Here is a 15,000-nt window from a genome sequence, read left to right as displayed (position 1 = left end):
GACCTACATCTTAACATCAAAACACAAATAAATAAACACAGATCATAATATCATCCTCATCATTGTGTTAAAACCATGACAGCTTTCTAAACCTTAACAGGGCTTCAGGGCATTGCAAAAAAAAAACTGTCATGTGTCTTGCCATCCTTATTCACCAGTCATGACTCTTCCATTCTCTTCCTCCATTTCCCCATCCCTCTCTCTCCCTCCATCTCCCCCTCCATCCCTCTCTCCTCGACTACCCAGAAGCCCCTGTGTGTGACGTGGGCGAGTATCTGTGCCATGACCGGCAGACATGTGTGTCTGTGCGGTGGCTCTGTGATGGGGAGGATGACTGCTCAGATGGTTCTGATGAGGGCCCAGACCAATGTGAGTAGTGCGCACACACAAACATAGGCGTCTGCGCGCGCGCACACACACACACACACACACACACACACACAGAGTAATAACTATAGGAGCTAGGCCCGATCAAGCACACAATTACACACACTCACAAACACACACAGACACACACACAGACACACACACACATGCACGCACACACGCACACACAAACACACAGCATCCTTTTTCAACATTGTCCTCCTGTCTTAACATCTCTGTACAACCTTGCCACCCTGCCACATGTTCCTGTTGTCACCTCCGATGCCAGGGCATGGGACGTGTGTGCTGGCATCAAAGGGAAGATGGCAGTCACATATAATATCCTTGCCAGTCACCTCACCACAGCGGGAGGTGTGGTCTTACTGCCATCTGTGGAGGCACGGCACACACTCATAAGAAATGGATGTCATCTTCAGAGCTGGAAAAGAGTTGTGTGAAACCATCACTGCTTTTTGGCTGACCTCTCTCACTCTCTCTCTATCTCTCTCTTTATCTCTCACTCTTTCTGTCTCTCTCTCTCTGTCTCTCTCTCTCTCTTTCTCTCTCTCACTCTTTCTATCTCTCTGTCTATCTCTCTTCTCTCTCTCTCTTTTGCTTTTTCATACTTTCAAACTATCCTGTTGTCTGTAATTTCATTGTCATTAAAACTGATTTGTGGCCATCTTGCAGGCTTACGATCTCTGCATATATCTTCACAGTCTTAGTGTGAAACTGTTTATTATCCAGAATTACCTATTGATTTGGGGGTGAAATTAGAGCCATTTGCTACTAAAAATTACAGACTAGAATGGCAAAGGAAATCAATCATTGCAGTTGTTTGTTCCTTGTCTGTCCCACCCTTATAGACACAATTAATGGGTAAAGTTGCTAATCACTAAAATCAATTTACAAATAACACAGATTGTTGGGACAGACGCAGTAATCATTCCAGGAATATCATTAGTGCTATATCTTCATATTTGTACTTCATAATGCAATTCTCTGGTCTAGAGTATAGTGCTGACTTTGCAGTAAATTTAAAGTAATATGCATTTTAGTCCTATTCATAAAGTATGTGACAGTTTAATTCAAATAAGGATTCATTTTATGTAAAGATAAAGCTAGAAATAATGGGAAATTATCTATTATGTACACAATCTTTTGAGGACTGGGTTTTTTTAGTAGCCATTACACTTGAGGTCAATGTAAATGGAATATTATCTACACTTCCCACCTCATCTGCACCTTGGTAACATCATTGCTAGACTAACAAATCTATGTGGATGTGGGTCTTTAGGGTGAAATGTTGATTTGTTGGGTTGTCACTTGGAAGAGAGAGCTGATCTGTTTAATGATTTATGTGCTCCTGTTGTCTCGTCCAGTAGTGATTACCCCCGCCTTCAACTCTCCAAATATGATTTGAGGTTTGAGCAGCAACATCTTAAGACCTTCACAGAGAGCTTTGGCCAATTGCAGTGCAGTATACGGATAATTACTACACTGACATACCAATTGGCATTTTGTGTTCTATTGCATGTGGGTTCTCGCGATGGAGGGTCCTGTTTCATGGATGTGTCATCCCACCGGGTAGTCTAGCTGACACTTTGTAGACATGTCTTTTTTGATGACAAGCACTTAAAGCTCTGACAGCAGCTTGTCTTTTGTGTTCATTGGAGATGTGTTTTATGTGTGTGCGTGTGTGTGTGTGGGTGTGTGGGTGCGTGGGTGGGTGTGCAGGCGTTTGTTGTTTCTCTTCAGCATTTTTCTCCTAACCACTACATCTTGTTGCAATGTTCCAAACAGTCTGGCTAATCAACCACTGCTTGATTTCACTCGGTTTCTAAATATGGAGGAGTTGTGATTTGCACAGCATATATGTCAACATCAAAGCTAGGTAAGGGTTTAATAACTGAAGCACTAAAGTTTAGATAGCGTATCATATGCCACTTTGTGCAGTTTAATATTGACAGAATTCCATATGCAGTGTTTACGTAACTGAGTAAACAAAACTATAGAATCATTTCTAGTCTCTGAAGTTTGACAGTGTTTGATAGCATCTGCAGTTGTTTTTATTTGTGTTTATGTTTATACACTCATAGCAGCAGATGCTGGGTGTCCAGGATGAAGGCCAGATCCAAGACAGGCCCTTGCCAGAATCAACTGCTCTGTGTGTGTGTGTGTGTGTGTGTGTGTGTGTATTTGTGTGTCTGTGTGTGCTGCTTGTTTTTATACCCCCGAAGCCATAATCACCCGTGTCATCAGAAGTCTGTGCACAGCGTGGCGCGGCGCTCCAGATAGCGAGAGGAAGATAAGCACTGGCGTGTTCCTTAAAGTCAGTTTACTGAGGGTGACTTTCCCAGCTCTTTCCACATAAAAATAAATGACTTGTAAACGTATCTATTCCCCCTGAGAAACGGCACCTGGGAAAGGGTTTGAGAGTGTAATGTTGCATAGCGCTTTTGTCGAGAACGTGAAGGACGGAACCCGCATGGATGCTGGCATCTCTGAACACAGAGAATGTCTCCAGCCTGAGTTAACCTGGGGGTAGTGGGGATTGGCTCAACCCTGGGGATAAAAGCAGCCACCTTAATGTGATCAAGGATTGGCTACTGCACACCTTTTTTTGCTGTGCTATTGGAGAGAAAAAAAAAGAAAGTTTTGCACCCCAGCATTTTGTATAGATCATTATTCATTTCCATTCAGCTCTGTCTCCCCTAGGGGCTCCCTGGGTAATTTAGCTGCCCCGGAAATGCATATTTACCTCCAGGAACTGCGTTGGGCGCCAAAGCTGGGGGGATTTGGGAAATAATCCCCTTTAATTTCTCCGGCAGCCATTCAGTCATGGCTGGTTTCGCTTCCCGTTGTTCCTGTGACTGCGGCCATCTGCTGAGAGCAGAGGAACAAGCAAACGCGAGGCAACAGAGGCAGAGGCAACACCCGACTCGATCCTGACTCGGCTGCCTCGTCAACTTACCCGCTACGCCATCCATCTTGCCAGCTTCTGAGGGGCTTCAAAAGCAAATTAACGAATTTAAAAAATGTAAAACGGCTTCTTCTGCATGATTGTGTTTTAACAGAGCATTGCTAAGCACCTGGAATGCTAATACAAAGAACTGCAGATGATTTTTGTGTGTGTGTGTGTTTGTGTGTGTGTGAGTGTATGTGTGTGTGTGTGTGTTTGTGCGTGTATGTGTAAAGGTGTTGAAGTGAGAGCTCTTAGAATAGAAGAATGCATGAGTAGTACAAAGCCTTTTGAATACACAAAATGTGTATCTACACAATAAATGACAAATTGTTTATATGCACACATTTCCATTTCACAATCACATTTTTTTAAAGCTTCTTTTCAGGCTTTTGAAATCACATTCTATAAAGCTTTTTTCAGGCTGTTGAAATGAATTGTATAATTGATTAAAACACCTCATTAGACAGACCCAGGTGATGCGTTCAATCTGGCTCTGTTTGGAGGGAAATTAATTTCTCATCTTACACACAGGCACAGTAAGGGTCCTTAAACAAGCTTGCTGAGGCATTTAGATACCAGGAAGCCTGTCTCCCATGGGTGATATTGCACATAATGCATAGCTGTGTGTTTTGACACAAGCTATATTAAACTCCAAATTTGATACGCGACAATAAACCAGCGCTGGCTTTGAGGGAGACTAGTGTGTTTGGCTCTGTGTTGAGTTGCGGTGGTGCAGCAAATGCAGCTCCAGCTGAACCTGATACTGCTTGAAGAGTCCTGAGGGCCATGCTAAGAGTCACTTAGCTTTGGCTGGCAAGGCCGCAACACCATGTATGGTATGAGGAGTCCGTGGGAACATATACACACAGGCAAGCTTGCTTCACAGAGTAGCACTTCTATTTCTCCCTGGAGTTTGAGATATTACACTGGAAGCATTATCTCTCTCTCTCTCTCTTTCTCTCTCTTTCTCCCTCTTCCCCTTTTCCTCTCTCTGTCTTTTACTCAAATCCTTATCATTTACTTAACCAAGTGCAACACGGTGGAATTTGAGGGTGGTCATGCTTGGCCCCCCAATGAACAGATACATACCCCCCATCCTCAACCCCCATCACCACACACACACATACACACTCATAAACAACAAACTCAACACACATTCAAATACCTTCCGATTAACAGCCAGTTTGTATTGTTTATTCGATGTAATATAGAAAGACTCTGGTTTGACAGTCATATATAAATGCAATTCATCATACTTAAGTTGTGTTGATATTTCAGAGTAAAAATGTGCATAATTATGGAGCTACTCAGGGTGCAAACATAATCCATTCAATCAAAAAAAAATGGCAGCAAAACTAATTGCAGTGGAGGGGGTCCTACCATTTGAAGCCTCGCTCCCTCTCTCTCTCTCTCTGTCCAGAGCCCACATAATAAATTTAAGCTGGTTGGCAATCGTTTAATTTTAATCATTAATTCATTGCAGTTCCACAGTTCCACAACATCATAACCCGCCCCCACCACCACCCCCACCCTTCCCTTCCGACAACTACAAAATTAAGCATCTCTCCGCATCCTCTCAGTGTGGTGCATTCTGGGAACTTGTCAGTGCAAGATGCTGAGCAGGGTGCATTGTCACCTTGTAGCATCAGCAGCAGTAGCAGCACGCCCCAAAATAACAGCCATGGGGGTGGCATCTGCCTCCGTAAGGTTTGTTACGCTTTGCGACTTAGTTTGAGAGTTTTCATTCGAGGCTGTTCATCCGTGCTCGGGCAGGCTGGGTGGTTGACGGGGGACGTGGTTGGGAGTGATATATAAATAACTAGATAAATAAATGCCGATTCCCCATTCGGAGTGTTCATATGAAGTCATATTTCAACTGTTAAACGCCAGCTGTGTGCCAACGCGAAGCTGCACACGCTGAATATTCATTCCCCTAATCATGTTAGATTAGGATGTAATCCATCCGCAAAGTGAGGACGAGTGAGCAGAAGATGACACTTCCGCTTGCGTTTATCAAAAAAAGAAAGGAAAAGAAAAGAGAGAAAGAAGTGCTCTGATCTTGTGCACAAGTTCTGTGTTGACTTATTCCTCTACAAAGTGAGAAAAGCCTATTTTTATTAATGAATACAGCATCCATCTAGCATAAGATAATGATGATGCCAGCTAGTGCAGTTGCCACTCTTTACTGCTTACAGACCATGCTGTTATATTACATGTTTTGCTCATATTATAATTATTGGGTGTCCATGGATGCTCCTCTATTCGTATTAGAAAAGTGTACAGTGCGGTTAAACGTCCTCTATTTTACACAAAGCTGTTTTTAGTAGACTTAGCAATGGAAAAGCAACACTAAGGGCCATGTCAAAGAATGTGCTGATTGTCTCACTGATGAGGTGATGACCTGCTGTCTTAGTAAGTGTTGTACTAGTGTGAACAAACTGAGCTGATTGAACATTGCGACATAACATTTTTATTTTTTCACATAGACATATAAATCTGTCATAGGACTATATTCCTGTACATAAAACACTGAAAAGGAAGCTAAACAACAGTATGAATATCTGGCTCGGAAAAAGTTAGTTAATAGATAATGATGTTCAATAAATGATCTGTAATGAAGTTCAGTGCTGACGACCTTAATGATAAACTGAACATTAGCGATGGTATTATCACTGAATTTGACCAACTGCTGGATACTGAATAATTAAAAAGATACTACCATGCTGTTCATAAATTAAATCCTAGTTGAATTTGTTTGCCCGTTGCCTCAAACATTGTCCTTATTTGGCATATTTATTATTGTGTTGTGGCAGTGTAGAAGGAAGGAGGAACAAAACAAAACAAAACAAATGTGTTGACAAAATAACTATTCCTGATGTGGTCTTGCATTATAATGATGTGTTGTTATTGAACAAATATAATCAAGATTTGTTTAATTTTGTCATTTTAATTTTTGTGTCATTTTTGAACACTGAATTTTAAGAAAGGGAGCATGTAAATTATGAAATAAATTATTGTTAGCATATTGCTGGGCATTTTGAGTTGTGATGACCTTTTAGACTACTTCTTGTGGGGAAGCTACAGTCAATTGCACCAATCACCCTCAGGAATCATATGAAAAATTACATCAATCATTTCTATAGGCTATTCCGAATTAACCTGTGATCACTTACAGTACAAGCTCTCTTTCATCTTTCCAGCATTGAGTATAGCCGTGGATGCATTAAGCAGTTTAAAGAGAACACCTTGCCAACTGCACGGCACACAGTAGTTTCTAGATTCTAAATCATATATTCAGCATTTATTTATCGATGGAATATAATATAGGCCTAGGCAGACGATCAGTCTCTGCTGGCAAAAAAAAAAAAAAAAACGCAACAGAACTAACAGTGAGTGCAGTATAACAGCGAGTGGAAGGAGACATCTGACCCCAGATACCAAATGTCCTTATTCATAGGAAACATGATATTGATAAGCAGAAAGATTTAGTTTAAAACTCCCTTGTGCAGAGCAATTATTCTCTCACAGTCTGTGTGTCAATATCTTCGTCTTTGTGTTACCTATATATGAACATGTTTATGAACTGTGTGCCAATATCTTTGTCTTTGTGGCTGGAGGGCTGGTTCATATACAGGTAACATCAAGCTAACCACGAACACAAACTACTGCTCTGAGTAGTTTAGAGATACAGCCTTAATTGCCATGGCAAAATGCCACATTTCATAGTATGGGTCAATCGGCAAGTTACATCATACGTCACTAAGTAACCTTGCTGCGAAGTACGGCCCACAAGGGCTTGCAGCACCGTGAGTGTTGTGTTGACATGGTCTACCTATGCTGAACTGCAGGGATTTCTTTTTTTAATGGTAAACTTCACCAGCAAGGGAGAAGAGACACAAAGGGGGAGGGAATTTGAAAGTAGTTTTCACATGTGTTAAATTAGACATGATCGTCATGCTGAGATCAGGAAAGTGGAGCAGAGATCCACTCAGGGAGCCTTGGTGGAGTCCTGTGGGTGTGATTGAGACCACGGCAACGGCAGCAGCAGCAGCACGCACACACTCACACACACACACACACAGACACATACACGTGCACATACACACGTACATTGCTAAGAAGATGGTATAGGGGAGAGTAGAGGGAAATGCATAGTGCCAACATGTGTGTATATACAGATAGTAAGGCTGTGTGCTTATAACTGATTCTGGTGTGGTCACAGAGCTCCAAATGGTGTACATATCTTGATAAAAGGAAACAAGAGTGCCTGTATGTTCTTTGCTCTGTGGTTTTGGTCAGCAGTGTATTTGCAACGATTTGAACAATGCAATGTCAACAGTTTCCTTTTGAAAGCATCATACAAAGTACACAGGTCATTTAGCATGGAGAGGTTTTTGAAGGCATTTATTTACCAGCTCCCTGCCAGACACTCAGCTAAACACCACTATTAATTTTCTGTCTGACTGAACATGTGCTGTTCACTGATGGTTTGGTCCCAAACAAAACTCTTTGCTGAGGCATGAAGAATGTCTCTGATCATAAAACAATTGTGCTTAGCAGTGTGTTCACACATTTTCCTTCTCAACTAACCAATTTCTATGTGCTTGTTTATTTGTTTTGTGCTGTAGGTTCTGGGGAAGTAGTGCTGAAATGTCCACTCAATCACATACAGTGCATAGGCACGAAGAAGTGCATTCACTTCAACAAGCTTTGTGACGGAGCTCTGGACTGCGAGGATGGCTACGACGAAGGAGTCCACTGTCGAGGTACATTATGGTCCAGTTCTGTCATTGTAGGGAATGCTGACCAAGATACAGTGCTTAACACAGTAACAGCTGAGTTGTAGTGGCTGAAAAAATATGAAATATAGAAGATGGTGAGGTGATGGTTTTTCAGCAATTCTAAATCCAAGTTTTAATTGGTGTAGTTCATTTTTTAAAGGAAGATTAAGTTTAATGAGATTAGGTTAATGTCTTGGGGACTGTGTGTGTGTGTCCTCTTTATGTCCTCTGAACGCATTGGGCAGACTCTTGCGCTCACACGGGTCCGTATCTACCAGGGATTGCCTGTGGTCACGACGATCGCGGCTGCCATCGTGACGAGGCGCCTGCTGGGGATGCGACACCCACGGAGACCTCGTCCCCCCCCCCCCAGTAGAGTAGTCCAATATCCAGTCTATTCCTACATGGGCCCACAGGGAGCCTACAGCACCAATAACAGCAGCAGCCGCAGCAGTGGCATGGACTGCCTGTCTCAGTGCTGGGGAAACCAAAGGGAAACAGACTGTCCCCTCCACCAGTAGCTAATTAGAACTCCATCCTGAGCGGCGGCTAGCATATGTGTGCACAGTGTGTATTCACAGCAGTTTACGTTAAGGTGCTGTCAACATTACGCCTCCAAAGGGTTTCATTAAGGCTGGTTAGACTGCACAATGCATACTGTATTTGTGCAGGTATGTGAGGTGAATATTCATATAGAATCAAACAACACTTTAATTTACATTGTACTGAATTCTATGTGATTAGGCCTATAATTATGAAGTATTTATTCTGAGCTGTTTATGTTTCAGTGACAGCCTTATCACTACAAGCTGGTTAGTAGATAATCTAGCCTATAGTATCATCAAGAATATAGCAAAAATGCAATATGTGAGACCAAGGCAACAACCAGTTGAAAGACATTAAAGTCAATGTTCCCTGGTCATAGAATCCATTATTTTACCATTTTATTTTCTCCATATCCCAGGACCTTCTTATGTAAGAGTTTCTCTGTATGGCATGATGTCTACAACGTCCACTTTAGGGCTGTGTGAACTTCACACCAGCCTTGTTGACCAGTTTGTTGCTATCAGATATATAATGCACATGAGAATCATTAATCATTTATATAGCGCTACAATGAAGGCCGTAATCCAACTTGAAGTCTTAAAACCTGAAAAAGTGACTCAATATGGTGCATGTGTAGATTGGAAACAGGTGGTGGGGTGATTTGTTGGCGGGCGTGGGGGCTAGGGTATAGATGTCTGCAGGATCTTCGAGCACTCGGGGACATGATGTTGCATGGCTTGAAACCTGTGAAATATACTGTACGTCCCTAATGACTCCCAGTTCTGGGATTCCCTCCACGGCCAGTTGGCACATTAATTCACACAGTTCATATGCTTCACATAGCTCTGAGCTCATAAAATACTGAACTGACCAAAATGGCTTGGCCTGACAGGGCTTCAGAGGCTTTACACAAAGGGTTGCGTGTTGGAGCTGCATGAACTGCATTACTGCCTTATGGGAGAAATCGCTTGTCTTGTTTCTGTGTTCAACGACATCACACAGAGTTGATTAGGAGGGTTCGGTGACAATGGATGTATTCACCAGAGTCTGTCTCTCTTTGGAGAACCTTATGGGCTTGTTGTCATGTTCCAACAATTTGTTTTATTGCATTTGTTTATTTTTTTATTTTCCACATTATGCATCTGTTGATTGGACCACAACCGAGTTCTGGGAAATGACTGTTGAATATAGGACACCAGAAAAAAAAATAAGTTGGATATACCCAAAAGTGAAATAGAAAAGTTTTCCCTCACCCTCTTCAATGAGCATACATGACAGCTCATGCAAAATGCCTTCATGTGGACTATATAGGGACTAGCTCCTTATTATCTCTTCCCTTTTACTAGCGAGAGAGAGAGAGAGAGAGAGAAAGAGCCCTTATGAATTATTTATTTGGGTGCACCAGAACCAAGGGACTGTAAGCGAAGAAATGTATTGTGGACTCAAATTGCCTCTCTCAGCCATGTAGCTAAACAGTCCACCGTGGACTTCAGACACATCCTGGGTGTGTGGAAGCTTGTTAAGAAAAAAAAATCTGCATTTCAGAGCCCGTTTTAGATGTGATTGTCCAATTAGAGCTGTCCCTCCTACGCTCGACCACAGGTGCTTACGGAAACAATGGCTGATGCATAGGCAGACATATGGCGCCATATGCGCCCAGAGACCGAGATGAAGTCTGAACAAACACTGAGCGTGCAATAGTGCAGCCTTCAAATGTACACTTTACTTTGTTCGGGGAACATGTCACATGTATTTCTCAGAGGAAATCTGAGAAAGTGAGAAGATGTTGTGTCAGCACAGGATTTTTATACACACAGCAGGGGTCTAATACACTAATGAGGACTATCTAATGGAGACATTAGACAAATCATTCTCTCAGAGAAGCTGCCAAATCCCTCCATTATGACCTTGAGAAAAGCATGGTCCACCTAATTACAAGTTTTGATTCTTTCTTCGGAATCACAACGGTTGCAGAGGTTAATGGTCCTCATTAGGCTGATTAAACTAAATTTAAATTTTTATTTGATAATATAATGAGAACTTGACGCTTTCTTTTTTTTGTCGTGGTTTACAGTGCCAGCATTGAGTAACTGCTGTGGGTTGAAACTTCCTCTGAAACGCTCCCTCCTTGGTGGGTTGCGAAGCCTTTGGGGCATTGTTTTGTCAGTGAGAAATGCACGTGGCCCGTAGGTGACCACTGCCGCGCTCAAGGGATTTAAGCAAATAGAATAAAAGTGGCTGTGGTTGCCAGTGGCACGATGGTGCCTTGCTGGCTCCTTTTTTCTCACTGTGAAGATTCATGATTCACAGCTCCAGAATGATTCATGAGGAACCCAAAAAGTGATCAGTGTGATTTTTTTTTCTTCTAGGCAACAGGCATGCAACTGCATGCAATAGACTATTTTGCACAGACAAAATACAAAGAAGATGACACTGAATGAAGCAGTGAGCATGTACTTGTTAAACATTGAAATGTCTTTAATTAGATATATTGTTTTGTTCATCTGAATACTGTAAAACATATATATCTGATTTATATTTAAGTGACACTTAGATATGAATAGGAGAAACAGCTTAGTTTTGTATAAGATTTAGTCAGGAAAATGGTTTCGCCTTGTTATGACCAGGGAATCTGTAATGCAGTTTTCAATGTTCCAGTTTAGAAAAGGCTTAACATTTCAATGACCAGAAAATCTGTAATACAGGAGAATATAGAATATCTCCTTGACCAGATGATCTGTATTATACAGCTGCTTTTATATAGATGTGATGTGAATGTTTTTTGTGACGTCAGAATGCCTATTCATACTGATCTTCTTTGACTCGGCATATCAGATATCCCATCATGCATTTGTGCTGTCCCATCATGCTTTAGCGGCTGACATCCCACTGCCCTCAGTCTGGTGCTTGAGGTGTGGCTGCCATGATCCTCACAAAGTCGTGGGCGTCCTTGGTGAAAATGGGAGGCAGTTTAATTTCCATAAAACGTCCATCCATCTTTTGTCTTTGTGAATTTACTGTGTAATCACTCAGTTGCCCACCCCCGCCCCCCCGCCCCCTCAGTTGCCCACCCCCTCCGAGACGTTGGGCGGAGGGTAATTGTCACAACTCACTGCTTTGAGAAGATGCCACATTCAATATGTGACACAGCACCCTTCATAGAGATCTAAGTCTCATAATTCAGAGCCTATGTTTCAACAGGACAGTGTACCCTTGAACTGAGATTCTGCCTCACGGCTCGATGCTTCTCTCGTCTCTGCCCCAGAACATACGTGTAGTTATTTATTCAAGAAGACAAAACCACTTGAAGTCTCTTTTCCCTCTCTGTTGCCTCTAACAAATGCTTTACACCTGAAATGCTCCGGTGTGCTAACGGCTCTCAATCAAGCGCAATTCCCAGTCTAAAAGACATACCTTCCCGCTAACCCCCGACTGAGCGAGCCTCTTTGATCTTCTGCGGAGGGCGAATGATTCATCTACGATACACAGTCTTTTAATTATCATATTAATGATTCTCGGGGCTATTTTGGGGGGACTACAGCCCCCTGGATTACAGCTCTTCACTTTAGTAGATCCCTTTACGCATTACCTTTATTTTGTTATTGTTTTTAAGGTATATATTGGTTTGGCTTTAACCACAAGTGACTTTTTTGTGATAGTTGGAGGATAAGATAGCGTCCCATTAGTGGGTTTGAAGTGTGGCGAGAGGCTTCGCTCTCTCTTCAGAGGCAGTGAGAAACTAAACATTGCAGGTGCTGTGAAAAAAAACAAAAACAAGCCTGTTTTGTTTTGAGCTCCTGCATCTGGGTCCCGGTGGAAATAATAAACTCCTTATGCTCTTATGCTCTATCTCCGTCTCTGCCTCTCTACATCGTTTGTCCCTGATGAATACATGCAATTGAATCAAAGACCATGCACAGTAAGGTAAGGAAAGCAACACCAGTGGAAAGAACGCACACGGAGAGAGAAAAGGGCCCTTTCAAACAAAGGGGAGAGAAAAGGGCCCTTTCAAACAAAGGGGAGAGAAACTCTGATGGCTTTTTTTAGGCCACATTGTTCTAAAGTGCTGTCGTTGCAGTTTCAATTTAGAGAAATTACTTTAAATGCTAATATGCTAGTATGCTAATGGTCAACCTACGCACACTATCTACTTGTTCAGGAACCCCTAAGCCAGTGGTTCTCAACCTTTTTTGAGCAAACGCCCCCCTGACCTTACTTTGATCCTCTGGAACCCCCCCCCCCCCCCCCCCCACACACACACACACCCAATAAAAAATAAAAAATAAACTACACCCCCAGGTAGGCTATAGGCCACTCACGCTCATGCTATATTGCTTAAATAAAAAACGAGCCCATTTCTGTGCTGTTTTGGTTTCTTCTGGAATTATAAGAAAATGTCCCTATGAGCCTATTTTATTATTAAGCAGCCCACTGTTAGAAGCAATAGGAGACTGGTTGGGTAAAAAAAAAAACACTACCACATCAGCATTGGTTGTAATGATTTTTTTCTTTAAATCAATAGGAACATTAAATGTAGGCAACAAGACGTGTCATTTTATCATGGACAAAAAACAATCACAAAACAGATTCCGCGCGTGAGGCCTGTTTAGGCCTATATATATTTCGTATTTGATTAGCAACGGTCTTTTCGTGGACACTACGCTCAGAGCAGCTGCAGAACAACAGCGAGCAGGGCTGGGGGATGTGAGTCCGGGCGTGTGCAGGTACCGGTACCGTTGAGCAACCCTACCCTAAGCAGTGGCGGAACAAGTCAGAGCCGAGCCGGGGGCGGGGCACATGACCGGGTCCTTTCTAAAACTCATCATAACATAATTTTACAACATAGGCTACACATGCCCGCAACAGCGGGTCTTACAAGCGTCAGCGCCAAGGAGAGCAACTAGCCTATGTAATTTTGAAGTCCATCGAACGTACATGAAGTGTAACCAAGAGAACAAGAGAACAACAAAAACATTAGGCTACATGACCCCTAATAATAAAACAACAATAATATGCAGCACTATTTGAAGGGCATACGACGAGCCTTGCGCCCCGCGAACTCGTCCAAGATGCTCTGTATGTCCATTTTCTTTGCTCTCTCATTCTCTATGGTGGTTTTTAATGATCTTTTTTCAATTTTTGATCTGTTTTCAATTTCCAACGATTCTAATTTCTAATTTAACTTCCCCTCGGTTTCTCTGTAAATGTTGCAAAATGTAGCCTACTATTACTGAGCAAATATCCCTTACTTTCAAAGCCCAATATTGACAGATAATCTGATTTCCCACACGATGAGTTTAGGCAATGCCAGATCCGATATGCGGTTTACGTCATAAACCTGGCAGGAAAGTTCAGAGCAGCGCAGTCAGTTTAAACAGCAAGCCGGTAAGAAAAACTATTGTCAAGACATTATGCAATTAGGCTACTGTACCCCGGAATACAAAAATAAACTTCAGAAAGACAGAAAGTTTGTTGTACTGTATTTTGCAGTCTGTATTCTTTAGTCTCAATGACCGAATCAGTGTATACTGTACCTGTTGTCAGTTGAGTTCATTCAATTTATTGTAGGCTAGTAGCCTAGGCAAATATGAAACGGAGATGTAACGTGGCTACCGGCGGGATTTTGAACTTGCATGTTTAATGCATTTTAGGGCAAAAAATACCATGGGAATTGATGTGTTCTCCATTTGAGGAACGTAATCAATTGCGGACGTGCACAGACAGCTCAGACACAGAGCGCATATAGGCCTAGGTTAGGCTACTTTCACTTTCTAGAGCGCATTCATTAGGCTACGTAAAAGATGCTTCATACCAAAACGATCAAACATTATCAAATGTATCATGATGACGTGTTGTCACAAAGACTTACTCCAATTAGAAAATCGAAACCAAAATCATGTAAGTGTAAGTGTTCTCTCATTGACGCCTGTAGGAGACAATATCGTTGATCCAATTTTGTAAATTTGCACGTCGTAAAGTTCAATATGAGAGTTAAAATTAAGCCAGTCATACAGCAGAACATTTTATTCAATATTTTACACCTACTAAATCATCAGTAAATTTCAAAACTTTTTAGCAACCGTAGTCATAACTTGTCCTGACTGGGGCAACCTATAAGCCTAATACGTCCCACTGATGAAAATGATTGAAAAGAAACCGTTTGCATGATCTTAGCTCCTCAGGCCTTGTGCCGTGGGAGAGGCCCGTCCCACCTTACCCGGAGGTGCGAGAGGGGCGCCCTCGCACCGGGCCCCTGCGGGTCCCTGGCCGAGGGCGTCCCGCACCCCCTCAAGCTCCGCCCCTGCCCCTAAGGATGTTGAGTAATCTCTTAGTTGGTCTGGT

The 15,000-nt window shown here is 42.3% G+C and overlaps 1 protein-coding gene across 5 annotated transcripts in view; it reads left to right on the top strand.

The window, feature by feature from the left end:
- The window catches only part of LOC121698669 (low-density lipoprotein receptor-related protein 1B-like), a 253,521-nt gene that overhangs the window by 28,360 nt on the left and 210,161 nt on the right, over positions 1-15,000 (top strand). For 4 of the 5 annotated variants that reach the window (XM_042080973.1, XM_042080970.1, XM_042080969.1 and 1 more), the window contains exons 2-3: positions 247-369; positions 7,960-8,097. In XM_042080973.1, coding sequence (XP_041936907.1) covers positions 247-369; positions 7,960-8,097 — 261 coding nt within the window. The remainder of the gene's footprint in view (positions 1-246; positions 370-7,959; positions 8,098-15,000) is intronic. The other variant, XM_042080972.1, reaches the window with a different exon arrangement.

This window comes from Alosa sapidissima, chromosome 23 (assembly GCF_018492685.1).
Source record: "Alosa sapidissima isolate fAloSap1 chromosome 23, fAloSap1.pri, whole genome shotgun sequence".
In the NCBI taxonomy this organism is placed as follows: Eukaryota; Metazoa; Chordata; class Actinopteri; order Clupeiformes; family Clupeidae; genus Alosa; species Alosa sapidissima.
Note: the sequence above shows the minus strand (reverse complement) of the source record. Positions and strands in the feature narration are given on the sequence as shown.